General features: G+C 44.7%; 1 protein-coding gene across 2 annotated transcripts in view; it reads right to left on the bottom strand.

Annotated features, from left to right (window-relative positions):
• The window catches only part of ABCA12 (ATP binding cassette subfamily A member 12), a 100,402-nt gene extending 73,758 nt beyond the window's left edge, over positions 1-26,644 (bottom strand). Inside the window, exons 1-2 of one of the 2 annotated variants that reach the window (XM_074595567.1) lie at positions 26,393-26,644; positions 8,770-8,863 (exon numbers count right to left, since the gene is read on the bottom strand). In XM_074595567.1, the coding sequence (XP_074451668.1) occupies positions 8,770-8,863; positions 26,393-26,644 (346 nt within the window). Of the gene's footprint in view, positions 1-8,769; positions 8,864-13,144; positions 13,214-26,392 lie in introns of those variants that run through there. The other variant, XM_074595568.1, reaches the window with a different exon arrangement.
• Between the last annotated feature and the right edge of the window lie 619 nt (positions 26,645-27,263).

Below are 27,263 nucleotides of genomic sequence, written 5' to 3'. Positions count from 1 at the left end.
CTATTAAATATGATCACTTAGATTCAACCTCTTCAGCTTCTGGCTGAAGAAACCTTAAACCTTTGAAGACATTGTTTCTAGTGGAGGGAGCACCCTGTGCTTTGCATTCCCACCCCTCGCCCCACCATCCCCGAGCGGCAGCAGGGGGTCTGACCCAGGGTGACAGTTCTGTTTATCAGCTGGGATTTATATTTATCTAAGAAGTCACAAAACAGACAGTGAAAATATTTACTGCTACGGTGATCTCCTCCCAGTTTTCTAAGCAAAATGTTTAACTATATTGTGTACGCACAACCGTCTCCTTTCTTCTTCTTCCTTTCTAGTCTTTTTCCATAGTCACACAGCATTGCTGTAAACTTTATTCTTTTAAACAGTCAAGAAAACAAACATGCCTGTTTCATCACATGATGCTGAAATTGTTTCTCTTCAACTACATGTAACTGCCCATTTCCAGCTTTGTTCACATCTGTTTATGCGTAACAACTTACATTGCCTATTTTTTGTAGAAAGCTTTAGAATAATGCCAGGACTTTTGATCTTGCTCCAAAAACTAAACTCGATCATCAAATCTATGGAATAAGACTAGTTTTGAAGCAGGATTTTTTTTTTTTTTTTACTTTTTTTTTTTCCAGACATGGAGAATGGTCCAAATAGCAGGCTGGTCTATCCCTTGATGTGTATGTATATTAAAAAAAAAGAATATTTAATTGCCATGGCACAGGTACTGCTGTGACATTGTGACATTTATGCACTCTGAAACTCACATCTGACCTCAAAGCTGGAGAAAGGGGCCTGCATGTTCCCAGTTACCTAGGTCTTTTCTGGGAGCGGGACCAGGAGAGAAATGCCAGCTGAGCCTTTCCTTTACCTTTTTCACACCCCAAGATCAATGCCCACGCAAGTCCTACACTTATTGCAATAAAAAGGGGGCGAGGACAGTAAGTGTTACAGTTCCTGGCAGCACAGCCCCAATCTTGTTCCGTGCGTCCAAAGTGCACAGCACAACAGTGATTAGCCCTACTGATTTTAATGGGATTACTCAGACTTCGGGTTAAACACACACTTAAGAGCTCTCCCGGATCAGAGCTAATGGTTTGGTATTGCACTGTCCCTACACTGCTAACTTCCGTATTACAAAGCCCATTTTTAAAACCATTCCAGAGCTAGCAGGCAATTTCTTTCACCCTATTTTGGCCAGCCAGCAGAACTGCTATTTACCTCTGGAAGTTCACTTAGTGAGCAGACAGCACTGAAAAAAGATTCCCTGAGCTCACTCCGAAGTGCCTCAGTATCTATCGTACCGGAGTCATTTTTTTGTTCCTCTGCGAGCCTCCATCCCTGCTGTCTGTTCGGAGAGGTTTGTGCTGCAAGGTGGCACACGGCGCAACGCCCTGCCGCCCGTGTGTACCAGCACAGGCTGGATGGCAGGCAGCGTGGGGAAACCTTAGTTACAATGATCTGGTGTTAGCCCAAGTCTCACCATCCCTGAAGCACATGCATTCCCCCACTGCCTTCCTATCGTGCTTTAAGCAGTCTCATCTGTGGCCCTCTTCCCCTCAACTCTAATTTGATTACTTTTTTTTATTTTCCTCCATGCAAATCAAAGATGTTGTGAGCATCTATTGCACATACACCAGTTCTCCTGTGTACCACACAGCCCACCCTGATTTACAAGGCATACACCCACTACCTAGCTCCTGTTTTTCTAACTGCAAGCTCAGCAGGACCCCAGAAAACTCCCCTCAACCCCCCCAGAAGCCCAGTGTATGTGGGCGAGACTCAGGGCCTTGCATTTTCCATCTTTATAGCAACAGCACCCTTGTTTTCTCGAGTGTCCCAATAACTAATGACAGCGAGATCCCAGCAGGAGACAACTCACTGCAAGACTCCTCCCTGTGTTGGTGGCCTCAATGGAGGAAGCATTTCATTGCCTAATTCTTCCCTCTAACATTTCAGGCTCTGCAAATAAGACGACCAGCCCAGAGCAGACGGCAACTACTTCCACGCTTATTAAGACTAGGCAAGCTAGTTTTGCTCGCCCACAGACCTTCACCTTCCGCCCCCTTATTTAATAAATTAAAAATCAGCACTTGAATACGAATGTATTGCGTTCACATACTGATCAGGGAGATGGATCACAAAGACCAGAGAGCATAAAAATTGCAAAGGAGCAGGAGAAAAATGAGGTATAAAGGGAGGAGAAAGAACCCCCAAACCAAACACAAAGAACAAAGGAGGGAAGATAGAAACCTTCTAAGAGGTATTGCAAATTCAGGGCAAGATGGGGAAATTGCAGAGCAGATGTCTGCCCCGCAGGGCAGAGCTGATGGGGAGGGATCGTGCTGGAGGTCGACTGCGTTGTGGAGGGATGCCCCATTGCCTGAAGCGCAGACACACCACGAGAGAGTGGGAACTGTACAATAGCCCTTTTCCTACAGGGCTTTTTTAAGCAATATTTAATGCAGGCAAGGCTAACTTGGTCTTGCTGTAATACGGCCAACTTGCTCCTGTGTGTATGAGCAGCAGGGCACTGCACAAACAGGACCTAAGAAGAGAGTGGGAACATTTCCCAGCTAGAAGCCTCAAAGTAAAACCCATATCTAGACTCTGGGAAAAAAATTCTGCACAAAAGCTGTGTTTACTAAACCAATGTTGTTCAATGCTGGGTGCCTCCGGAGTCCAGGTCTAGATCCTTTAAACAAAAGTGACCCGCCTTCCAGAAACACAGACATCCACAACTGATAACTTCAGTGGAAGCCAAACTGCTCAGTACCTTTGGAAAAGTACTTCTGTGCTTCTAGATTCCATCATCTGGATTCAGATGCTTCAGGAAGTCAATTAGAATTAAACGACTGCCCCAAGGCCCTGTTGTAATTCAGTGAGGAGGAAAAAACACTGGTACCACAGGAGTTCCCGTCTCCAACTCTATACATCCTTCAGTCACACCTCACAAGGCGGAAGAGTCCGTAGAAAGAAATGGAGGTGTGGAGGTTTATGAAAAGGGAGGCATCACAGTGCTGTCTTCAGGCTCTTGGTCTCCAAGCTACGTGGAAGCTTGGACAAGTCACAGGGAACTGTATGCCGGACACTGCTTACATAGGAAATCAATATATATGTCTATTCCAGCAAATGTGGGGATAATTAATACAATTCATAGCCCCCTTCAGTACTGTTTCAATGAAACAGAGTGTTATCTAGCAGTTTGCTCCCTGGCACAACAGCAGCACAACAAAATGAAACAAAACAAAGTTCATACCAAAGCAAGGAGGGACCTGATGAGGCTATTTTGCTAATCACACTGCAGTTGGGCACAGACAAAAATCTGTGTCTAGAGAAGAGGAGAAAACTGACAGAAAAGAAGGGGAGAAAAATGAAGCAATGTAAAGGAAGATGAGGAGTGGGGCTGCTCCGCCTCAGGCAAATGGTGAAGGAGAGCTGGAAGTCTGATGTGTGCTTGCCTGCGTACAGAGTAGGTTGAACTCTTGGGGTGACTTATGCCTTGCATAAATACCCATGACCTATCCAAATGAATGGAGTGGCCTCTGTAGCTGAGCCACCATCTCAACTCCCTATAATTAGCATGGGAACCTATTAATTTTTCCACACCAATGGGAAGAAGATGAGTTCAGGTCCCTCCAAATATGAAGCAAATTCCTTTGAAGTGCAAGCATCTTTTCAGAGCTTTCTCATCTCCAGGATGGTATCTCAGAGGAAGGACAGTGCTGTGGCCCACCTTGCTCCATGCCATCTGCCCTCACACGCGTCCTGGCAGCCACAGCCATCACTCACATTGACAATTAACCCAGATCGAGGTTCTTCTCTGTTAACTGTGGGACAAAGTGAGTTTAAGGGTTTCTGCACCAGAGCAACATGCTGGGATTGAGGCAGGGAACTGTCAGAGCTAGAAGTGGTCTGAGGTCCTCAGCTCAGGAGCCCCCTGGATTCCTCTAGCAGCACACTGCTACAACAGCCAGAGGGGCACACACCCGGGTGACATGGATGGAGGGCGATAGGCACTGCCTGCCATCTGCTTGGCAGAGAAGACACCTTGCACCCATCACCACCAGCTGCCTTATCCCCTTTCCCAGTGGTATGGAAAAGGGGATCCTATCTGCATTATTGCTTTTCTTCTAAGCTATATAAAGCATCCTGCCCCTTTTGCTGGCACTGCCCTGACAAGGGTAACTCATGCCTCAGTTACCTCTAACACGGTAATAGTGTTTCCCTCCGCATGGGAAGGCTCCATCTGCAGGTACAACAAGCCACAGCCTCTCTCCTAAGGCATCTCAGGTCTGTGCTCTCTGATTGATACTGATTTTTCCAACTAATTCTGGACCTGTTCAAATTGTAGCTACCGATCACAGTAAGACTGAATGGAGAACAGTTCAGAGACTCTCCTGTCCTGGGCCCTCTCCCAGGACCACCGCGGAGACAAGAATGAGAATAGAGTATGAATATTTGCTCCTACGTAGTGTTGTGTCACACAGCTCTGGCTCTAAACTAGACCTAAACAGCTCTGCCGGTACTGGCAAACAGTCTAGTGCTCAACTATTATGATATTCCCCCAGAATATTGGCTGCAAAGAGCAGCCTTGCGGAGCACTCCGCTGCAGAGTCTATCATGAGTATCTCTGAGCGAATGCAATTAACCCTGCAGGCATCTCCATGGGGGTGATGAAATCTGTATGAAAATGCTGAAGTGAAGGGTAAGATGTGCTTCACTGAGAAGAGTTCAGGCGACGAATCCCCTGGCAGAAAGAATTTGGTGGATTTTAAGACTAGACCCAAGAGCGCAGCTCCCTTCCATGAAGAAGGATAAATATCTGTGAATGAGGCATGGCTTCTGCAGCCCACTGGATGTCTCTTGGAAAGCCAGGGGGAGCAGCGCGCTGGGTCTAACAGGAGAACAAGGTTTCTACCACATCTTCTCCCCAGCACTGAAGAGCAGGGTTTCTGAATGAGTGGACAACCAACCACACCCAAGAGAGCTTCTACGGAGAATAATGATGAGGTCAAACCGACAGGAGGCAGAGGAGGAGAACAGAAAAGGAAGAAAGCGGGTGGGGAGGGCGTGACAGGGTGTGACAGCCCTCGTTAAAGCAAGGAGTGTAATTGGGCTTCTCTGCAGACTGAGTGGGTTGAGCCCTGAGGGACAGATTGTATCTCATACACAATTCCCATACCTTGCAAAAACCTGCAGTGATGGAAAGGGACTTTTGTCCCTGCTTGGTCTAGAAAACAGGTGATACAGGCACAAAAAGCTGGAAGATACCATCAAACCCAGTTCACTGGATTTCACGCTGTAGGCTTCCAATCCAGAGCTTCCTATTCCACATGTATGCCACAAAACATATCCCAGTACCTTCTAGCAAATTCAAGGGCTGTAATAAAAATGTCAAAAGCCACAACTGTGATGTGCATAGTAAGTTGGATGGGGATTTTGTGTAGTTAGACTCTCAGATCATCACAGGAACTGTGTGTGCAGAGAAAGAGAAATCTTGTTTTCATTTCTCCTGACAATAATCTCTGCTGACCTGGAAATACATCATCAAACAGATGCCTGGAAGAAAGAGAGGTGGTTTTTTGACTCTTAGATACTAGATGCTTTAGTTGTGAAGAAAATTATATATCAGATGAATTTCAGCTCCGTGTTGTCCTCAGTCCTCAATTTTCCTATGAGCATCCTCTTGAATGGTGACATTTATTTGGCATGTCACTTCCCTTCGGAGCTCAGTCTGGCACAAGCTCCCATTGCATTAGGTGCTACACAACATAATTCAAAGCAAGCAACTTGCTCTTGCAGGAAGCTCTTGGCACTTGTTCATTCTTGACTGATATTTGCTAGGTAATTTCTCTACATAATCCTCAATCGTGTATTAGACGTCCTTCAGAAGAACTTACTGGCTCGAATTTGAGCTGTTTTAATTGAGCAAATATTAGATTCCATGATATTTCTGTGGCCCTGAATACAAGAGATAAGCGTACAATCTGAGATCTTCTGTGGGGTTATCTTTAAGATTTCAAAACTCAGCATCTGAGTAGCTTATTCTATCTCTGTGCCATTGATTCTGTGCTTCCTGACCTTTGTCCACCTGCAACAATCTCTTGACAGCACAAGTAGAAACAGCTTCTTGTCACTACTTAACAATTGTGTCTTTTAAGGCAGGCACTGGAACTCAGCATAAAGTGTATTTTATTCCTGTTCAAAATTAACAAAAAAAACCCCTCCTGCAATAGTTTTCCCAGAGGTGCCGGCCCGTCCTTTTTTATTTTTCTATCAGAAAAGAAAATTCCCAAATTATTTCTCTTTTGCTTTTCAATCAAAATGTTGATACATTTTTTCCAGCAGTCAAAAAGAGAGGGTAATTGTCAAGTGACTAGTCTTGTTTAACTAGAAAAGCAGCAGAAACTGGCTGTTTGATGCTCTAGTTAATGTTCGTCTCCATCTCCTTGGGTTTCTTAGGTGGTCTCTGAACGTCTGGATCACAAGAATACACCACAACCATTATTTTCCAGCATAAAAACCTCTCTTGCAATAGGGAGTTCCTATCATCCACTTCTAAAAGAGACAGACACTTACTTTCGTACTTAATGAGACTTGTCCCAAAATAGAATTCACCCATGGAAGAAGAGGGAACTAGTCCAAAGATACTGCCCAGTCTTCTCCTCTCCTGCAAAGCACAACTGACGGAGGTACTTGCTATTCCTAACAACATTCCTTCCAATCTATTAATTCAGAGATGCAACCATCCAGAGCAAACATGCTCCAAATAAATATACATTCAAACTAATAGCCGTGTAAAGTAGAAGAATAAATATTTTACTACCCAGCTGGCTCTCTTGACGTTTATCTTACCTGATTTATCAGAAATGGGAAGTACAACCAATGGAGCAGCGTGGGAGGACTGCCATTTCCACACTTGGCAAAATCTTGGGGTTTTCACAAAGTATAACATGTCCCATCTTGCCTGCTCCAACTGGTTCAAGGGAATTTGGGCAGAATGTAAAACATATAACATGCCTAAAGATGCCTTTTGCTGCCAGCAGATGGGCTTGGGGTTAAAAGGCCGCCCTAAAACACCAAGAATGTCCTTCTCCATTAAAGACTTCCTATGATACTTTCCAAGTTACTTACTCTGGCTTTCCATTCCTGTCTACGAAAGGAAGTACAAAAACCTTTAGCCAGATTAGGTTGCAAGCTCTCTGGGACAAGGGCTTTTCTGATTATATATCTAGTATTTGTCACTATATGGCCCTTTCTCACACGTTATACAGAAACATAGACTCTTCAATCAGAGAAACACAGGTCACTAACTGGGTTGAACATTTCCAGTGCACACACACGTCAAGTACAGATCCCTCGCAGCCACATTTTACAATAGCTACAAACACTGGAAACCAACTGCTTGCCCTCACTGCTGTCAGAGTATGTCTCCTCTCCCCCTGCATCAGTCTCCCTGTCCCAAATACAAAAATCCAACATTGTGCTAGGGTTTTGTTCTTGGCAGGTCGATGACAGCCTGATGCAGGTCATCCAAGGTGGTGTCTCTCCTGTGAATCAGGTGTTGCAAATCCTTTACTAAAAGTAATTTTTGAGGCCCTGTTCCTACCCTGTGCTGGGAAACTATGGCTCTCAGTAATAGCTCTAGGCACAGCTCTGTGCTGCAGCACATGGATGTAATTCAGCAGATGAGATGTGCAACATGAAACAAGAATCTTGCAACCACTTTCGGGGTCTCTGCAATAAGGCCGAGGAGCCCCTCTAAACGAGCAGATAACAAAGGCAGTGTAGCTCCATGGTTGATTTCTCCTAACTCAAAGGTAGGCTATCACTGAAAGGAGGGGCCCAGCCCTTTCACCCGCTCCCCTCCCCTGAGACCAAGCTTGGAAGAACACAGAGAGCAGAATCAGGGATTTTATCCAACTCAAAATTAACACCGTGGAAGAGAAAAAAGCTTCCAACTGGATAAACTGCTTGCTTTTTTTACCACGTAACTTCATAAACAAATGCGACCAGAGTTGGAGGCATGCTTCTTCTGATGGTGATAAGGTCTCACTAAATCAGTGTAAGTCTGTCAGAGCAAGCTCAAGCACACCCATGCTCTGAGATGCAGACACGTTCTCCTGACCCAGGAAATAAGGCTTGCAAGTGAAAGCCAGCTTGTGCAAACCCTTTACCCATTTAACCACCGCCAAATATTCACCCATCCAAAGAGCTGCTCTTTGACTTGCTAGAAAGGGCTCACATAGACCATCAGGTCACAGGAGCCAAACAAGTTACCACTCTTCAGCTGGGCCTTAGTAGTAGCTGCCTGAATAGGTGCTTTTTTCCTGTAGCACACGCAAGGCAAAATCTTTCACGTTGACCAATCTCACGTTTGTTACTTCACCTTCATAATCCCACTTGAAGCCTACGCCCTTACTCATTTTGCTGAATAAGATCCCCCCCAGCTGCTCTGTTGGCCCTCGGTTTATCATGCAGATTTATACTGCTGCCTACAACAGCAGTATCTGAGTGCATCTTGATGAGACAGTTCTTTAAAGTTGTTTTCTAATTATAAAACTAATTTGAAAAAAAACCCAACCATAAACAGAAACAACCTCAGAGGAACACAGACATTTTATTTACAGCATGCTGCATCCCAGGAAATCTCCACTGGAAACTACAAAGAACCAAATTTGTAAAAGTAACAAAACGCATCAAATTAACACATCAGTCACTGAAATGAGAACTAAACCCCAAAGACATAAAAACGAACCAGTTACTTACAGTTTGGCTGTGGTTCTGGAGGGAATTTGAGACGGATAATGGCCAAGATTATGAAAACAACCACAGGCCAGGAAATTAAAATGAACGACCATACCTATAAAACAGCAATGAAAATATATCGGTTACATTTGTCGCATTGATGTGTCACAGAGTTTGTCTGGAATGTGCAAGTACCACCCTAAATGAGTTATAAGACGCATTGTAAATCACGCCTGTCTTGGTATGCATACTATTAAAACCCAAGCATTATCTATGCAGGAAGAAAAACTACATAAGATTTTAAGAGCAAATAACAAGCCTGAAAATAACACAAGCCTTCCTGTGCTTCAGTTTGGCTGATAATTATGGGGGACAGTGTTTACACAGCTTTGAGACACTGCTATGTAATAGTAAAAGCACGCCGAGACGTACAAGACTTTTGGACACGCTGATGGCAAGATAAGAGCTGAAGTGTGAAAGGCTGGTTTCACTTTCAGTGAATGGCACCGCTCAAATGACGGGTAAAGATGACTTTGAGTTATAACCCAAAATTAAAGAGTTTGACAAGTGAATTGACAAATCTACAGCATTTTTTTTCCCCAAAAAGTTTCACTGTTCTTCACAAACAGTAGTTCAGCCTCACAGTAGGGCTGAAAAAAAGGATTTTCATTCATTTACACAATGTGAAGCTCAAGCATGGTGAAGGAAGGGGTTTATGGGGTTGTGAAACCAGTCGGCTGGAGAAGTCACATTTGAACACCAGGATCCCTCGTACGAGCTTCTGACCCCAACAACCCGAACCTCTGGCACCTTTCCATTTCCAGACTAACAGTCCACATAGATGAGCTGAGATGGAAGAGAGATGATGTAAAATTGGCCTAATACACTGGAAAAAACATAAATATAGAGCTCAATATTATAGAGCTCCTGTCTCTGACATGAGGCTTGACCATTTCAATGGACGAGAATGAAGACAACACAGTCTGCTAATCACCTAGTGCAGTAAGCCAATCTAGGTAGGACGCTCAAAGTCAGTCTTAAAACTACAAGCCTTGGAGTTTTCTAAGCTAGGAAAATGCAATTATTCTAATAATCAACTGCTTTTGTACTAGCTGGCTACCTTGCTACTGTGTTTACTAGATTAGAGTTTTCCATCCATCAGTAGTTAAGCTCAAACTACTCTGTGCTGCAAAATTGCTGTGCTATCTTCATGCCAATTTTTGAAACCACAAAGATGTCTGTCTTCAAAATCATCCCATTTTTCATCGTTGTGTTGCTATTTTTTTCAGATCAGCACATATTACCCAAAACTGGTTTTCCAAAGTAATTCCAAGCCCATAACAGTGTTTTCATTTCCTGTAACACTTACTGGAACATAAAAACAAACAAACAGACAGACAAACAAATCCTGGAGAGCAATTCAGCTTAAAGATGGTTGTTTTACAGCAACTCCATCCCCATCATCCCTGATGAGATGACACAGCCATGAAAGCAGGAGCAAGATTCATGCCCCAAAACAGGCAACTGACAGACATCAAACCACAAGGCACCTCCCCATGCATCCCTTCAGAGATAATACTCCTATAATTTCAGTGTTCAGCAACATTTTAGCTTTTAGAGACAGTACTCCTTCTGCCTTTTATATATACACTGCCAACTTGTAACAAGATTCATCACTGAAACTAACAACTTTTTGTAATTTTTTTATATCACATGCTTTCCCTATAATCAGTTCCCAAACACACTATTTAACTCTGATTAATTCACATGCAAACGGTATTATTAACATATCCTCCTGGTTTAGTACCACGTAGGCTAAAGTAAAATTATGGGGTAACAGCGCAGAAACTGATATTAGTCAGAGCCTGCCTAAAGGAAGGGCAAGAGATCTGTCATATTCTCGGGGAAGAAATGAATACTGATCATCTCTACTCAGGGAAATTTTTGTAGCTCTCCGTTTGGATCTAAAATGGTGCTTCTACTCCACACTTTGCAGACAGATCTTCCCTTAGCATCTCTGTCCTTTGACTTAATTGGATTTAATGGTAGCCGGGTACATCGGTTGCAACACAACAGCATTCCCACTATCCCAGGCATTTCTAGTTAACAAAAACAAGACAACCACCCTGGCCAAACTGATTGCAGGTGGAACATGTTGACTTGAAGGGAGCGAAAACCAACCTCAATTTGGCTCTTGGGACATTAAGTACTGTGATGTAGTTTGCATAATCCTTTGCCTGCTGGATTATTTCACTGCTAAAAGTAGGTTTAATTGCTTAGACCTTACTTAGTATCTCTGGATGCAGGCACATTTTTTCTCCCTCCTGCCTCTGTTTAAATAATCAAGCTGCCTAGAAGTGACAGATGGAAAGCAACAAAAGTGCAAGAGGCACCGATTTCTCCAGTTCCCCTCGGTACGCAGGCCAAACCTTGCTCCCAAGAAGGCCGCCACCTAAACTGGCAACCATTCCTTTCTTGGCAGGAGCAACCCATATCAAGGCACTCCCTGGCCATGGATGCAGAGCTTCAGCTGATTTCAACAAATTGAGAGCCAAGCAAGCTGTAGCTCTCCACAGGTAGAAGCAGCGTCTCCGGGGGCTCTGCAGAGAGCTCACAGAGGAAATAAAGTGTAAAGGAAAAGGCAGAAGCAAATCTGTTTACTAGCCCTGGAGAGGCTGACAAACAGAGCAGGAAAGCACTGGAGTCTGCGGGGAGGAGGACGGGGGCTGCCTGGTGTCAGGCCATCGTGTGACATACCAATCAGCCCCAGCGAGGACAGCCAACACCGCTGCAGCAGCAGGAACCACCTCCACAGGTTATCAGAAAGCGAGAAGCACTACAGAACGCTTCGCTCACAAAACAAGCACACTAAAAAAAAAAAAAAAAAAAAAGCTTTCTAAATGCCTGGTCCATAAGTGAAGTCAGATTACAGAGGTGAAAAGCCACAAGCAGGAGGACAGAGAAATCAGGATGTGTTCAGGAGCAGAGATCTGGGTTCACCTCCTCACACCCTCTCCAGACTGAGCAAGCTCCCCAGTTTGGAGCAAGAGAGGGAAATGAAGGAGGGCTGCAGGGAATGTCTGCCATAATAATCGGTAGTGTCCAGATTTTTAATTTAATTGACATTTCTACTCTACAGAATTGATATTTCAACTCCATAGGAAACCAGCATTAAAGCAAGTGAGACTGTACGGTCAGAAGCACAGGCAGAGCTTATGTTACCATTTACTCTGGGTACACAAGAGTTGGAAGAGACCCCAAAGCCTTCTGCTTTTAACAAGGCTACTAGAATTTCTCTTGAGAAATTAGAGGTAATTTATTTGGATTCCTCTGCACCTCAGAAAAAGTCTCCTGTATCCTTAGCACTGGTGAAGGATACGCTACTTTAAGGTGCACAGCATATCCACAGCTCCTATGGAAGAGCACAGGGAGTCAGATGAACTCAGCACCTCCCTGAATCAGGCTCCAAAACTAAGAGGCAGGACAGGGCAGGCAAGAATGGACCTTGCAGAAGCATGCGGTGATACGGCCTTTCACTCCGTCCTCACATCACACCCTCCATCACCATTTCTCTTCCGTCAGCATTTTCTGTACCTGCCAAAGCTTCCATTCAACAAAAGAGTTTAAAACCCATCACGTTTGGATTACTAGCAAGAGGACAGGTTGCGATACAAGCCCACGAACTGCAGCATGCTTCTGCTGAAATTACAGTGCAGCTGTATCGAAACCAGCCTGGGACAAAATTACTGAGCAGGCTTTGCCTGGACACGCAATGCCACTCAAAGGAACATTTGCCTCCCTGATGCTGCTGCGGTTCAGATTGCTCTCTGGACATTACTGGCAATGGTTTATCTTTCGGAAAGAAAGACCATTTGGGGTGTCTGATTTGCAACACACTGGACTGCACTGGAAATCTCTCCCACCTACATCTCTCAGAGCTACTTTTTTTCTTTGTCCATCCTTTACAAATGGCCCTGTACAAGAGCACCCCCCCAGTCCCCCAAGGACTCCTTGGGGGCTGTATACTGACCATGGGGTCTGCTCACATGGGAGCAGATTCAGAACTGCAGCGTTAATTCAGATCTGCCCATGAGTTTGTGCATGGGTTTGTTTGCACAGACCACTGCCCCGAGGGAACAACAGTGGCATCCGTGGCACTCAGTCTGGATTCCTGAGCCTTCATACATGAGCTCCGATGCAAGACCCAATCGCTTTGGCTTAAAGAGACCCACCTTCACTTCCATGCCATTCCCTTCCTTCCCTCTGCTTCTATCACCAGCCTTCAAAATATTTCTATTTCAATACTGTGACCTTCCTCTCGTCTGGTGCCCCTCTTGCTCCTCAGCTCCTAGGATCTCCAGGTCTCCCTCCTCTACTACTTTGTTTTCACACTCACCGGCTGCCTCTTGACACTCAGCCAGTTCTTCCACAGCAGGATCCTCAAGTGCTGAGAGAGCGCAGCCATCCTTGGCTGACCCAACCAAAAGCGAACGGGCTGTGTATTCGTCCTCCCCAGGCTTAGGAAGCAAAAGCGGAGGCTCTAACCCAAATGGGCATCCAGTGTCCAATATCCAAGCCTCTGCCTCTTCCCCACAGCATAGCTCTGAAGCAGCTACTTCATCCACTTGTGGCTGCTGTACTCCCAGTATCTGTAGCTCTTGTCCTCACAGCAATAGCTCCTAGCAAATTCAACAGGTTATTCTTCTCCAGGCAGGCAGGCAGGCAGAGGCAGCAGCCTGCCTCCACTTGCGTTAATTACAATATCCAGCCTCTCCTGGCTGCTCGTTGTTCAAGCCCTAACCGATAAAATGGATAGCATTCCAAAAAGATGCTTCTGCTTAAACAAAAGGTGATGCATGCCTCCTCCTCCTCCTCCTCCTCCCCATGATGAAACGACCTGTCTGCCCACACACCGCTTCTGCTGGAGAGGTGTCATCAACAGCCAAGAGTTAGGCCACTTGCCAGGCCAGTCCGACTTCCCCGAGTTCACAGGGAACGGCTGGGAAGAAGAAAGAATCCACAGCGTGCATCTTCCTGGCATTGCTGATTTAGAATTAGGTTTTTTTTAATACTTTTGAATGTCTCAAACCTACACCCATCCAGGGAAATTAAATGAAAGAGTTAAAAAAAAAAAATATATATATATGTATATATGTAAAACGAAAATCCCAGGGACTGATCTAATTGCTCAGCTTCCTGCATCTTCCCTTTCCTCCAGGAGATCAGTCCTGGGGTCCTCACCAATTCCGTATATCGCATCAAATCCACTGGGAAAGGGATTGCAGGATCAGACCCCATGAAGATTTCAGAGCACTAGCGTAGCTTGAACATTGTTATTATTCAACTGATCATTGAATTTTTCAAGCTGGTGTAAGGTATCTTAAAAAAAACAGCTAGAGATGAAAGGAAAGAGTAAACGGCAGGTACAAAGGGAAGCAATGACAGCAGAGGGGGAGTACTCATTGCAGCAAGAACTATAACAAATCTGAGTTTTGAAACCAGATACAGACTTGTTAGATGAGCTCTGGTCATCCAGAAGAGCTCTGGTCCCCCTGGGGAGAGGAGCATGTACGTTCAAGTATCCCACCTGCTGACACAGATCATCCTCAAAGTACCTAGGTAAGCCATGGAAGACTTCACTCCTCTCAGCATATTTCATAAAAGAGATCAAAAAAGATTCTCCTACATGGCATTTCTTCCAGCCACAAACTTTGTGCCTCAAAAATGAAAAACATCTTGAAGGAGTCCTCGCCAAACTTCACCCAGGGACAAAAGTGGAGGGAGCAGCCCTACCATCCAGAATGATCTTGGAATTTTGGGGCTTTGATCTAAGGGCTGCAAAAAGTGCTGAGTGAGAGTAAGAGAGAGAAGAGAGAGATGTGGTACTCAGTGAAGAGAAACAGCTTCTCTGGATTGGTTAGGAAATACTTCAAAGATGGGAATAGCAACAGAGATGGAGCAGTCCCTGCTCCACATACCTGCAGTCTAAATAGACTGGACATTCCAATGGTGGGAGTGGAGCCGGAGCTAAAATGAGCCTAAAAGGCTTCCCTGGTATAGTGATGGGAAGAAACCCAAACATCTAACCTCATAGCTCTACATTCACTTTGTTTTGTTTTTTTCCTACCAAATGTCCTTAGGAGAGAGAGGGATCTCGTTTGGGTCTGTGAGTTGAGAACAAGCCCAGCTCCTCAGGACACGATTCTAGTTCAGCTATATGTAAGAGGCAAAGCAGGATTTTTTGCATTTGGTCCAAACAGCATTTGAAAACTCATTTCACTTCCTCTCTGCAGCTGAAAAAAGAAATCCCAAATATAGACAATTCTGCTCTGAGGGGGTAAGAGAGAAGAAATTTATAATTTCACCATTTGCTGCTCTGCCAAGGTCTTTTAAGGCAAGCGTCTGATTGCTTCTTTTTGGTATTCAGTCAAACAACTGTTTCAAAAGAACACTGTGATTTGGATAATAATTTTCCCAAGCAAATGCACATCCTTACTTCGTTTGTGAACTGAGTCAACAAACATTCCCCTTAGGAAGTACCCAAAGGGTAATTTGTTCGAGTTCACCACTGTAAAACCAGAATAACTCTATGCCAGTTGGCTCTCAGACCACCTGCGCTCAAATCCCCAAACGCCATACTGTTCCAATTCAACAACAAGATGAGAACTTTATAAAGCCATTATATGTTTTTGCTTTTTAACTCCTTTACTTAGCAATTCCTGCAGATGGCACAGAAGGCTATGCAACTACATGGCCACTCCTGGACAAAGGGGCCAGAACGGACAGATGTCCCCGTGACAGAGGGGAAGAGGAAGGAAAGGCCAAATTCTTTATTCTCCAGTAAATCCTCGGTGGGTTTATTCCTCTGGTTGAAGAACTAGGGTTCTTCTGGGCTGAAGGGCAAATTGTTGGTTCAAGAGCACAGGGAAGAAAAGCAGAATCTACTTTTGTGACCGTGAAGCTGAGAAAACCCTCAGGGGACCTCTGAACTGTGATTTCATTCAATGCAGGTCTTCAGAGACATGACTCATCTCATGTACTGCAGTGGTGGCTGTAGCTCACAAAAACCCCATGCAGGGGCTGTACCCTCCAGGGCAAAAAACCCTCTCTCCATACACCAAGAACTCACAAAGTGAGATCTTTCCTTGGGATATTCTTTCAAGTAGAGGAGATTTTACTTCAGTAAAAAATGAATGCACTTGTGCTTCCCATGGGTGTGCTGAGCTACCTCTATGAGAAATGAAAGCTTAGGGAAGTGATGCCAGACAGAATTGGTAAGAGAAGAGGATAAAGCCTAAGAGTGGAACCATCTGCAAGACTGCTGGAAACATGCTTGCAGGGGGACATGCCCTTATGGGTCCTGTTGTATCAGGGCCAGCAGCTGTGCGTGCCACAGGCAGCAACGCTGTGCAATGTGAAGAAGGGACCCACAAATAGAGAAAACCGTCCTGTGGAACAACTGATGGACAGGAACACACCAGGGGTGTGTGGGGCTCTCTCCAGATCTAACGCACTGGGAGGATGAGAAGAAATGGCCAGCCTTATAGTTAATGTTTCACCAGTTCCTTGGTCAAAACAACAGGTCCACACAGCAGAAAGCTAACAGCACCACAAAGCGCAAGCAGCTGTCTGATCATCAACACGCTTGACTTGGTTTTTAAACACAGGGGTAGCTGGAGCAAATCTGACAGGGCGGAACATTTACCCCCCTTGAAGTCAGAGCCAGAAAAGAAAGACAAAATCTATTCTGCTGGCTACGAGGAAAAAAACCCAAACCAAAACACTAATCTTGCAGTGACTGCGCATGCTACAACTAACCCACAGCAGAGACTTCCAGAGGCACATAGGTGAGCAGCGGTTAGGTGCCCTCAGGGGCCTGGAGGAGGAGAGATCACACCAGGAGCAAGGGAAGAAGCAGAACCAGATTAACTGCTATGCCAGAGAACCACACGCAAAGCGGAATGAACCCAAGGAGATCTGCAAGGGGAGCGATGGGGTAATGCCATGACTCATGAAGAGGCAGGACTCTGAATTTGGTACTTTCCTCTTACAGAGTTTGCAGTGTCTTTAGTTACCGAACTTAGCTCAGGAGCAAGTCCAGACTGTGTCACAGATTGGCTTTTCTCATGGCTTGTGTAAGCTAATACTGATCAAATATTTGACATGTTCTCCGTAGAGATCTCAGGGAAACTACACATAGATTTTAGCTGTGATCTCTTATCCACAAACCAAGCCAGGGGAAGGACTGCTGAGTGAGCAGACTTCAGCCCCACACTCGTATCTGCAAGCTGTAGGGCACCTGCAGACCTATCTGCTGAAAGGTAAGTTCACGCTTGCACGTACTGCTAGACGGCACTTTGCTACGGTCACATGCACTAGCGAGGCACTACAAAATGCAAGTGTCACCATTTCTACCAGAACAGAGCACGAAAAATCTTCATGCAATAGGTACAACTGATTTTCAGCTCAAAGCCTTTGGCTGCTCATTTTCACGGCATAGCCCTCTATCAAAGGGCAGGCCTTCAAATCAAGTCTAGGTTTTAGGATGCTCTGAAACCAGAATGAGTAGGAATCGAAGAACATCACACACCCTTGCAGCACCGAGGAAGGTAAAAGTTAAAAGCCAATTTAAAACACTACCTTCCTTACAGGTAGAGAAGCAGTTGCCTGAGGACTTGGCAGCGTTAGGCAACACAGTGCCGGATGATGCTGAAATGGCATAAGACACTTGTGCAAACTGGAACACCATTTGCTAAATCATAGAAAAGTCTTTTGCTGAGCAGCCCACAGCATTCCCCAGTGAGAGACTGCAGATACTCTCTGGTCTGGTTGCTCCAAATTCCTTCCAAAGGCACAGCAGGAGCCTACAAAGGTAAATTCCTCGACATTTCCTGGGTGTGTAATTTCAGGCACTTGAACAAGGCATGGTTTTTAGAGAGATTCCCACTCAGCATTTTTGAAAAAAAGTCAGAGCCCTCAAAAAATCCTAATGAGGCAGCAATATTTTTAGCCACTGTGGAAACTGCAGGTGAATTAGAGGCGCCACAGGCTGATAACATTTGGGACAGGATTTTCAGAAGAGCTCATCAGTGGGTTTTTTCCTCTTATGTCAACAACGTTCTACAGGAATAGATTTAGGGAAGTGTAGGGAAATGCAACTTTTGTCTTTAAAGTCATGGTGCTGCTGCTCAGAAGTGCAGTTTTACCAACCAGCCCTTTACCCTACTCATTTTGTCCTAAGGTCACGTTCATTTACATCTGGTCTTAGCAAACCTACAGGTCCATGAATCATTTCCCACCACACCCAGGAGCTGAGGGCTTTATTTGCGAGGCTCCCACTTGCACACCTACCTTGCCACAGGCCGCTTGCAGGCTTCACGCTGCCCCTTTTCCACCAGTTACAAAATCCTGTGATACCATTCACTCACAATGCTGAACCAGGACTAAAGTGAGACAAAAAAAGAGTTGCAGGGACAAGCGACGGACAGTGAAAGGCAGTCACTCCTGATAGATCCTGGCAGCCACCAATAACCCCAGTTTAGTCTCTCGCTGGTAAAGTAAAAGTTCACCAGGAGAGCCATGCACCCCTTCTATTGCACCCTCTTGCTCATCAAATAACCCAGCAATGTATAGCTCCTCGGAGTACGTATTCAAGCCCACCAACTTGGGGTCCGTTGGTGATGTGTAGTGCCCTGTTAATTAACACCCTTTCTCAAAATCTTTATTCTTGGGGCCAGGGTCTAACTTTTAATTTACACAAACTCACTAAATCCTGTTGCATCGCCTGATGCAACAGTGGGCATGCCTGTTTCAATGCCGACTTTGCTCAAGAGCCTTGCTTTATAAGAGCAAGCAGATGATATCATTGCAAGTTTCATTAGTATGTCCTTTAACCCTTCCTCCACATTTTTTACAATGTTAAGTCCAGATCTAATGCCAAGGCTTGCAACAAGATATGAGACGGCTACCAGCATCCAAATCCTCTAACATTTATCATTCTTTGTGCATTCAGCTAGTTTCCAACCTGCGTGGCAACACTCATGTCCTGTCACGTGAACCTGGGCAGCTGACAGATGGACTAATTGGAGATCACACTATTTATGGTAAGACTGATAACAAGGTCAAAGCAAGGTCACTGTGAAAAGTGGATTTGACTTTGCAAAGAACAATGGGTATTTCCAAGGCTGGGGACAACCATGCTTTCCAAATGAAACTGTCAGCAGAGCTGCCAAAAAGTTCCAACAAACCAGCTTCCAAATTAAGAGGCCTAAAGACAGACTGACTGCAAGGATAAGGAAACAGCAGAGGCAAGATCCACTTGCGACAACAGCTGTATCATGAGCGTGCTATTCTGAATGCAATGGAAATGCACATTTTCTGAAAGATTAAAATTGTATTAAGGTAAAAATTAACTATAGTCCTCTGCACACGATGGGAAGGTAAACCCTCAAATATCTGAATTTAGAAACAAAGTTTTTTCTTTGTCACATAATAAATGCAGGTTTGGCTCCACAGCTGATTGCCTTGAAAAAGCAGAAAGAAAAAACACCAAGAGCATATATCCTGACAGATACCGCAATACAGAACATGAAGCCAGTGTCAACAGAGCAGTGATCACCAGTACTGAAAAAGAAAGCTCCTCTTGCTTCTCCCATATAAAAATGGGACTGGCTGGCTTATGTAGGGACAGACGTCTTTCCACAGAGCCTGAAATAGTGGGCTGAAATACCCAAATACACATCTAGGTCAGGTATACATGACTGCAGCTAACCAAACAGCTGTCTAACTCGCACAACATGGGGCAAGACATTCTTAGGAAGATATCTGATGGTCTTGACTGCATAAGTTTAGAGAAGAACTTGTTATTTCAGACCTAAGGACACCACCGAAAAATAAGCCCGATGAAACCCCACCGAAACAGAGGTAAAGCAAAAGTTCAACTTGTACAGAGGGTATTTTATGAGTTTTTCAAAAGGCAACCAACTAGACCAAAAACCTGCTCAGTGTTATAAAGATAACCAAAGCAAAGCTTTGTTTGGCTCCAAACAATATAGTCTTTGGATATACAAAGCTGACTGTATCTGATATCAAATACTAAAGAGTCCTTGGCCAAGCACCTACTTTGATGGCAGACCACTTCAAAGCCCCAGGCAACTTCAGCAAAAGCCCGTGAGACTTGGCTGACACATGCTGAAGACCACAGAAGCCTAGCAAAATGGAAGACATCGCTAAGCTGCTGAGATAAGAGAACTTAAAAGTAGCAACAGAAGTCATAAACTGAGGTTATTATAGGATAATAAAACACCTACTTATAGTCCAGTTTGCTCAGATTTAGTAGCTGAGTTGCAAGCAATGTTTTTTCCCCCCATAGCTGGGGCATTCATACATGCTCCTTCCCACAGGAATTTTCTGTTACCTAAATAAGCACAGGATTCTTAGTCCAGGCACTTAAACTATTCTTTCTCTTCTACCTGGTTATAGGTTTCTATGAAATATCTACAGGTCTGATAATTCCTGTAGGATTTATCCACCAGCATAACCTGGCTGAAATCAGCCAACAGTTTGGGAAGCTATTGGGAAGGATGGACAAACACCATCACAATTTCTAGAAGCAAATAACAATCTAAGAGAATGCTCTAAGGACAAGGAGTCACTACACTCCTATTTAATAGGTTTCTAGGGTGTCTATCCATCACCAAGTCATCTGGGTGTTATTACAAAATCAGCTAATTAAAACCACACCCTGAGATCTAAACGAGCATAGGGAGTGCTGATGAGTAATGACAAGTTGCACAAGGCCTGTCAGCCTCCTGTAGCTGGGAACCTGCTTGCTGTAGAAGAAAAATATGTGTTGTAACAATCTCATACAAGCACTGCAGTGATGGAGGAGCACGGACAGAAGCTTGCTGACCTACAGACTGTTTTTGAGAGCTCCTTAATTTATAGCAAAGGAAAGGTTAAAGAGCCCCTTTCCCTCTTCAGGTCATTGATAAAAGACAGATGTCCCCAAAATGGGTTTGATTCTCTGACTCATACAATGGAGATCGGCAATGGGTGAGGGAGGGTGGCTCAACCTGAGGCTCAGTAATCAGCCTGGGAGAGAGTGCTCACCCCTCCTTTCCCTAATGACTGGCATCCCGGCACCCTTCCTGAAAGAAAACAAGCTGGTCCTTCATGAAGGCTTTCTGATCTTACTCACTGGGCTGAAGGCAGTGCAGTGCCCATGAGAAGGGCTCATTATAAGGCATGCTCTGAGTTTACGGCCTGTATTTCAAAATCCGTATGTGTCTGAGCACAAGGCAGGCAGCGTGTACCCTGGAGAGCTGGGGAGCAGGCGTGATACACGTGCTGGGGACGGCAGCGGCTCCCTGGGAGTTGCTGTAAGATGTGCTGCTGTGTACCGGGGCCTCAACTGCAGACCTAGAGTTTGCAATTACCCAGCTGCCTGCCGCCAGTACGCTCTCACTAGTTGGTTTCGTGATGTGTTCTTATCTTGGGAGTTGCCCTTGATACACACAGAGGTCTTCAGCTATGATATGCCCATCCCTGAATGACCAAATGGGCAAGATCCCACTCTAGATTTATACCTCACAGAGTTTTCACCACTTGATTTACCTTACCCCATGCTGCAGTTTTATTTTCCAAACAGAAATGACAGCAAGACAAAGTCTGGAGTTGATATTGTGACTGCTTCCATCACATGGAAGTTTTCTTGGGTTTGGAACAGAGAAAGAGAAGTCAAACTCAGGTAGTGTTGGACAGACTTGCACTAAGGGCACAGCAAGTCCAGCATCTTCTGGATAGCCACAGATAGTCGATCACATCCACAGCGGGCCATGCTTGGTGGGCATACAGTGATCCACCATGTAGGACCTGCTCAGCAGGTCAGACAGGTCCTGGTTGTACTGGTCCTACTATATGTGCTCTGCAAAGCTGAAAAGCAAGTTGTCTAGAGCCATTAGTCCAGGACCTCTGGATGGCAGTGTTAGCAAGGTGGCTTCGTGACTATATTCTGGGGTCCTTAGTCCAAAGTCCAAGCCATCCCAAATGACTTGCTGGGTTTTGCAGCTACCAAGTCGCAGAACTGGGGCAGAATTGTAGTCTTCTCTCGAGTCTGTATGTCTGGAAATCTCAAATTACCTTGTTTGTTGGTTCTTGGGGTTTTTTTTCTTGCCCAAAAAAAATTTCTGTCCAGAAAAAAACCCCAGATGTGCATCCTTTTGGATGCCATTACAACTACCACAATAAGAACTGTGTTCTGTAAGAAATTTATAGCCATGAGATGCACCTGAACCACAGGCAAGAGAGAAGCACAGGACCAGACACTGTGCCTGTGCATGAAGATGAATACCTTTCGGCAGGAAGTTACAGTCTGCCTACAAAGGGCCCTGAAGAGCTTTATTATTTACGGATAGTATTATTATTTAGAATCCAAAGGTCTGCCCTTTTTCTTCAGCTTGTTTCAACAGACATCAAAAGAGGATTCATCAGTGTCTTCCCCTCCATTGCCAGAAGGTAATAATAATAATAATAATTGGGGCTCTTTACAGTAAAAATGCTTATAAAAACCATTCTCTAATTACTTAATAATGAGACATTTCATGATGCACTGGAAGCAACATTCATGGCCTCCAAGAAAACAGAAGTAGCACAAGATGTCTGCTTGAGGAAAAAACAGCATGAGAGAGTGCACTCTGTGTAGACACTGACCTATGTAACCCCTTGAAAGGAACTAGCTGATGCCTTCTTTTCCAAAACTAGTTTCAAGACAAACTATAATATACATAGATGTATACTTGTATCTCACTAGAAATGGGTGAACAAGCCTCAGTTTGTGCCATTCTGATAATTCAAAGGCAGCAGTAAGGACTTCTGAGGGGAAATTGGATAGTGATATTTATCTGGGATATAACTTCTTCCTAGAAGTTAGACCAGAGGATAACTGTGGAGATAATATCCAGTGTCAGTCAGACAACATAGCAAGGCATTAACCTGCTCACCAGTGCAGGCTGTTTAACTTGTATGAAGAAACCTAGAGAGCGCAAATAACATAACATGTAATGGCAGAAATCATCAACCAACAGATCAACTTGTCCCCCATAAGAAAAATTTCTCCTCTTAAGAATAGCAATATTGAGGAGTCCGTGATATCTAGACACTGGCTTGCATGACTACTCCAGCTATCGTAGAACAAACATTTTGTCTCCTGCATTTACATGAAGTGAGTTAGGCACAGATGAATTTGGAAAAAGGCTAGGCTAGCAATGGAATAAAATATTGCAAGGAATTTTGAGCTGCATGACTATTTTCACATTGCTTTGGACACAAAAGTTGCCCAAGAACGTATCATTTTGAGACAGGCAAGAGCCTTGGGGGCCCATTCATGTAAAACACTCTGTTCCTACACCACTGGTATTTACAGAGACTCGCTCAGTCCCATATATTCATGTCACTTTGATGCAATTTCTTACAAGTCATCCAAATGGACCATGGTTTTTGACAGTGAAGTATCTTAAATTTCACGGGAAAGTTGATGAAAATCTTAATTCAAAAAAATCCTTGTTAAACAATGTTTTGGCAAAGGGAGGTAGATTTTGGCAAAAAACTCTTATGCGTGTGAGAAGGTGGAATAATCCCCACACGCTCTGGGGTGAGAGCATAGGCAGTTTCGGCAGCACGCTTCCTTGAATATGGAAGAGTCCCAAAGATTCCCTTGACTTTCAGATGCACGCATAGCGGTGGCTGCAATGCTTAGAGTTAAGTATGTTCAGACCCCTGAATATTAGGTAATTTGAGGGCCTCTTCTTTCACTTGGTACTAAAATAGCTTTGATGACACTACATTTAGGTGCTTTCTTGTAGCAGAGGCCGTTTCCATAGATTGTTTCAGTGCGTGCAGCCAGCTTAGGGGCACTGAGTCACTCTCCCATCACCCCGCTCCCTGCTGCTGAAGAGAGACCAAAGCTGGGACTCCCACCATGGTGCGGGTAGCTCAGCCATCATCAATAACACAGACCTGACCTCTCCTTCTGCTCTAAGCTGAGCAGGAACAATGCAAATCCAGCCATGGTGAGAGGCATGGTGTATCAGCTAACTATGGACACATTTCCAGAGCTGGAGTATGGGAAGGGCAGGCACATCTGCCTGCAAAATCCTCAGAAGAAACCATCTTAAAATTCATAGTCCTTAAATATCCCAAAGCCCCACTTCTACAGTCATTTATACACATGCTTAACGCCACAGACAACTTTAATGTGGAACAGCTACCCGCACGGGGTAAGAAAAGCCTGCGATGGCATCCTTGCAGGAACTGGGGCTCCGGATTGTGGAGCCAGAGGCTTCTCCTTGATGGCAGGATGGCACTTTGCATGCTGTGGATGCAATGCAAAGCACCGCAGAAGTCAAACCTTAATATAAACATTAGTTAGAACCATTTCATTATTCAAATCTCAGGCAAGCCGTGGAGTCAGGCATCTTCTCCTTTTTACACGAGAAAATGTGAAAACCCTGCACTGCCTTCTTACTTTGCCCTGGACTGGAAGTTGGGGACGTCCAGACAAGACTCTGTTGCATGCATCGGCTTTCAGCCTTTTTTTCCCTCAATTTCTGGGACGCACAACAGTTATTTTTTTTCCATGGACAACAATCAACAGCTATAAAACCAATTCCAAAACCAAATGCAGCCTGGATCAAGTTTCAAAAAGCACTCATGTTCTGTGTGTGTGTGTGCGTGCACAATTAAATTTACTGTGGCTAGAGAACTGCATTTGTAGGACTGTATTTAATCTCCAAGGCGGTTATCTATGACAGTGAGTGTGTCGCAGGACGACATCATTTGCAGTGATTGCACAAATCAGCCTTCAGCCTCTTGCCTTAACAAGCTACGCGACCCAGTGATCTTAAGCATGACACTCCTTGCATTTTATTGCTGGCTGGAAAGATTTGTTTTGAGTCTCTTTCAGTGCCAGAGGTCTTTATTGCTAAATAGCCCTGGCTGTTGAGTAATACGTGAATTTAATGTACTCATGCTGGAATGCCCACTTGGAAGGTAAGGGAAATTGAACTTAAAATAGCAATCAGTTCCTTTTTTTTTTGCTCTTTTTCATTCTGTCTCTGAGTTTTCTCTTTGCTGTTTGTAAACTACTTCCTGAGCTGTTTTAATGCCGTTACAGCTCTTCGTGAAGCAGACTGTCACCTCTATCCCGCTCAGGCACTTGAAAGAGATGATCTAGAGGAGGGAGGGGCAGTGGCAAGTCTCATAAAAGCAGCATCCTACTTGTGCTGCTTTGACGAGACATGAAATAGTCCCATTCTTCCTGACCATCTTATTAATAATCAAAATCCATCCACAGAACAAAGCGTTGCTGGTAACATTTCAGCTGGCTGTTTGGTGCATGTGGGGAGGACATGGAAGAACGCTACGAAGAAGAGCGCCAAAGCCCATGTGGGACTGTTTCATACCTGCAAGAGGTCGAGGAAGGTTTCTGGGGTCCAGGCTTTGGAGAAGGAATAGGAATCATGCTTTTGAACATTCTGCATCAAAGCTCTCTTGAATGTACCACTGTTGCCTCTGGTACTTTTTCCTAGGAAACAAAAAGCTTCTGTGACAGCTACCAGCAGTTACAAGTGTGGAGCTATGTTACTACTGGGGAAAAAGTTCTAAGTCTGTAAATGTGTATCTGAAATTTTAAACAAGTCTGTCTGGCGCTTTTCATAGAGCCTTTCAGCAAGTGCTCCACACTTCCAGCAGGAGCACTGACAGTTTACTGGGAGAAAACCTTGTGCTTTATTCTGAAAGAACATTTGCGGTTTGGTGCTCTCAGGTATTCCATTTTGCCCTAATGTTCCCGGATCTGGGGTGTAAGTGAGAGTACTATCTTTCCTTAAAGCAAAAGATCCATTTTCAGCCCTCACAACTGCAAGAAATACTGAAAAACATAAATTCTAAATAGACACGGACATCAGGACGACCACATAATGATGTCACCATTTTTTAATGGCATGGAGTGAAAACTGAACTTGTGTTCTTCCCTCTGCCCGTTGCACATGCGAAATTTGATTCTAAGGGTTATGCTCCCATGATCAGTGAAGAGAAGCACACTATGTACCTATCTATCCAGTTAACACTCCAAATTTGGCCACCTAATATTGCAACAAGCTTCTCTAAAACAAGTTACAGATTCAGTGTTATTTGCAGAAATACTAACAACCAGCAACTTGGCATTCTCTGAGAAAACTGATTTTCTAAAGGGCTGTTCATGGCAACCCCAAATAGACAAAATTAACCTAGCAAGGTATTCATTACATATCATTTACCAGCTTGTGCGAGTATAAGTCCAAACGCAAAACCACATCTGACCTTTTAATAGACACATTTTTCTAACAGCCACTTTCTATCAGGCTACGTTGTAAACCAGCTTCATTTTTATCCTGGTGGCTGATCACAACATCCCTCCTCCCCTCTAGCATTGAGCATCCTGCTCCACAACTCTTATCACACCTCTTAAGTCCTGCTGCTGGGATGAAGACCAAAAGGAGCCCTGTGTCTTCTGGGGCCTCTCAGAACATCTCTATTGCAGGTGCAGGCTACCAAAAAAAAAAAAAAAGGAAAAAAAAAGACATCAAGCACAGAAGCAGCGGCTTACTGTTGCAAGGTGATGATAGGAGATGGTTATCTCTGGCAGGTCATCCGTTATCGAGGCGAGTCTGCTCTGCGTCAAAGCCCATGGATCAATGTGGAATAGAGACATTCCCCAGGTCAGTGCCCTGACTCTCGTACACTGACGCAAACAAGAGTAGCTGCTAAATGTCACTGCCTGTCCTGCCTCTGCACTCCAAGTTACCATCCCTAGCAGGGAACAGCAGAAGCCTCTGCTCCAGTGCTGCAGCATGCCCATGGCACCTGCCTCCGCTGGCAGCCCATATACACTGGCCAGTCTTGCAAATTAGGAGCTGGGGACACGGGGATGTGTTCCCTGCTGTGAGGCCAGTCACCCTCGGTGGATGGTCTTGTCGGCAGCTGGGAACCCTGCAGTCTGATCTGCCAGGGCTTCTGTGGTGCCGTTAGTTTAAGTTTCAGACATGTGCCTCAAGACTGTTAAAGTTCATCTTAACAGGCAAAAGTGGTTTACAAATGGACAGTGGCAATTGGGTTGCCTATGAAAGAAGTGTCATCATACTGCATCAGGCGCTGACTCCTGAGTCAGTGCAGCAAAGCATTAAGCTATAACCTAAGTTTGCAACTACCCAGCAGCCCTGAAAATATCAGGGCCCGTTCTCAGGTATCGTGAGTGCTTTGAGAAGTTCCTTTTTTATAGATGTGGGGCTCAAAGCATCTTCCTCACAGTGGGGGAAGGGACAGTTGTCTCAAACCCAGGGGAAAACTAGTGCCATTCACCTGAGGTGACGCTATGAGGTGCTCCCACTACCTGTTTTGAACTCCATGGCCTCCTGCATCCCCTTCCTGGGATTATCCTTGTCTCTCTGTGTCTGCCTTTACCTTGGCTGCTCTGCGAG

Source organism: Larus michahellis, chromosome 7 (genome assembly GCF_964199755.1).
Source record: "Larus michahellis chromosome 7, bLarMic1.1, whole genome shotgun sequence".
Taxonomy (NCBI): Eukaryota; Metazoa; Chordata; class Aves; order Charadriiformes; family Laridae; genus Larus; species Larus michahellis.
Note: the sequence above shows the minus strand (reverse complement) of the source record. Positions and strands in the feature narration are given on the sequence as shown.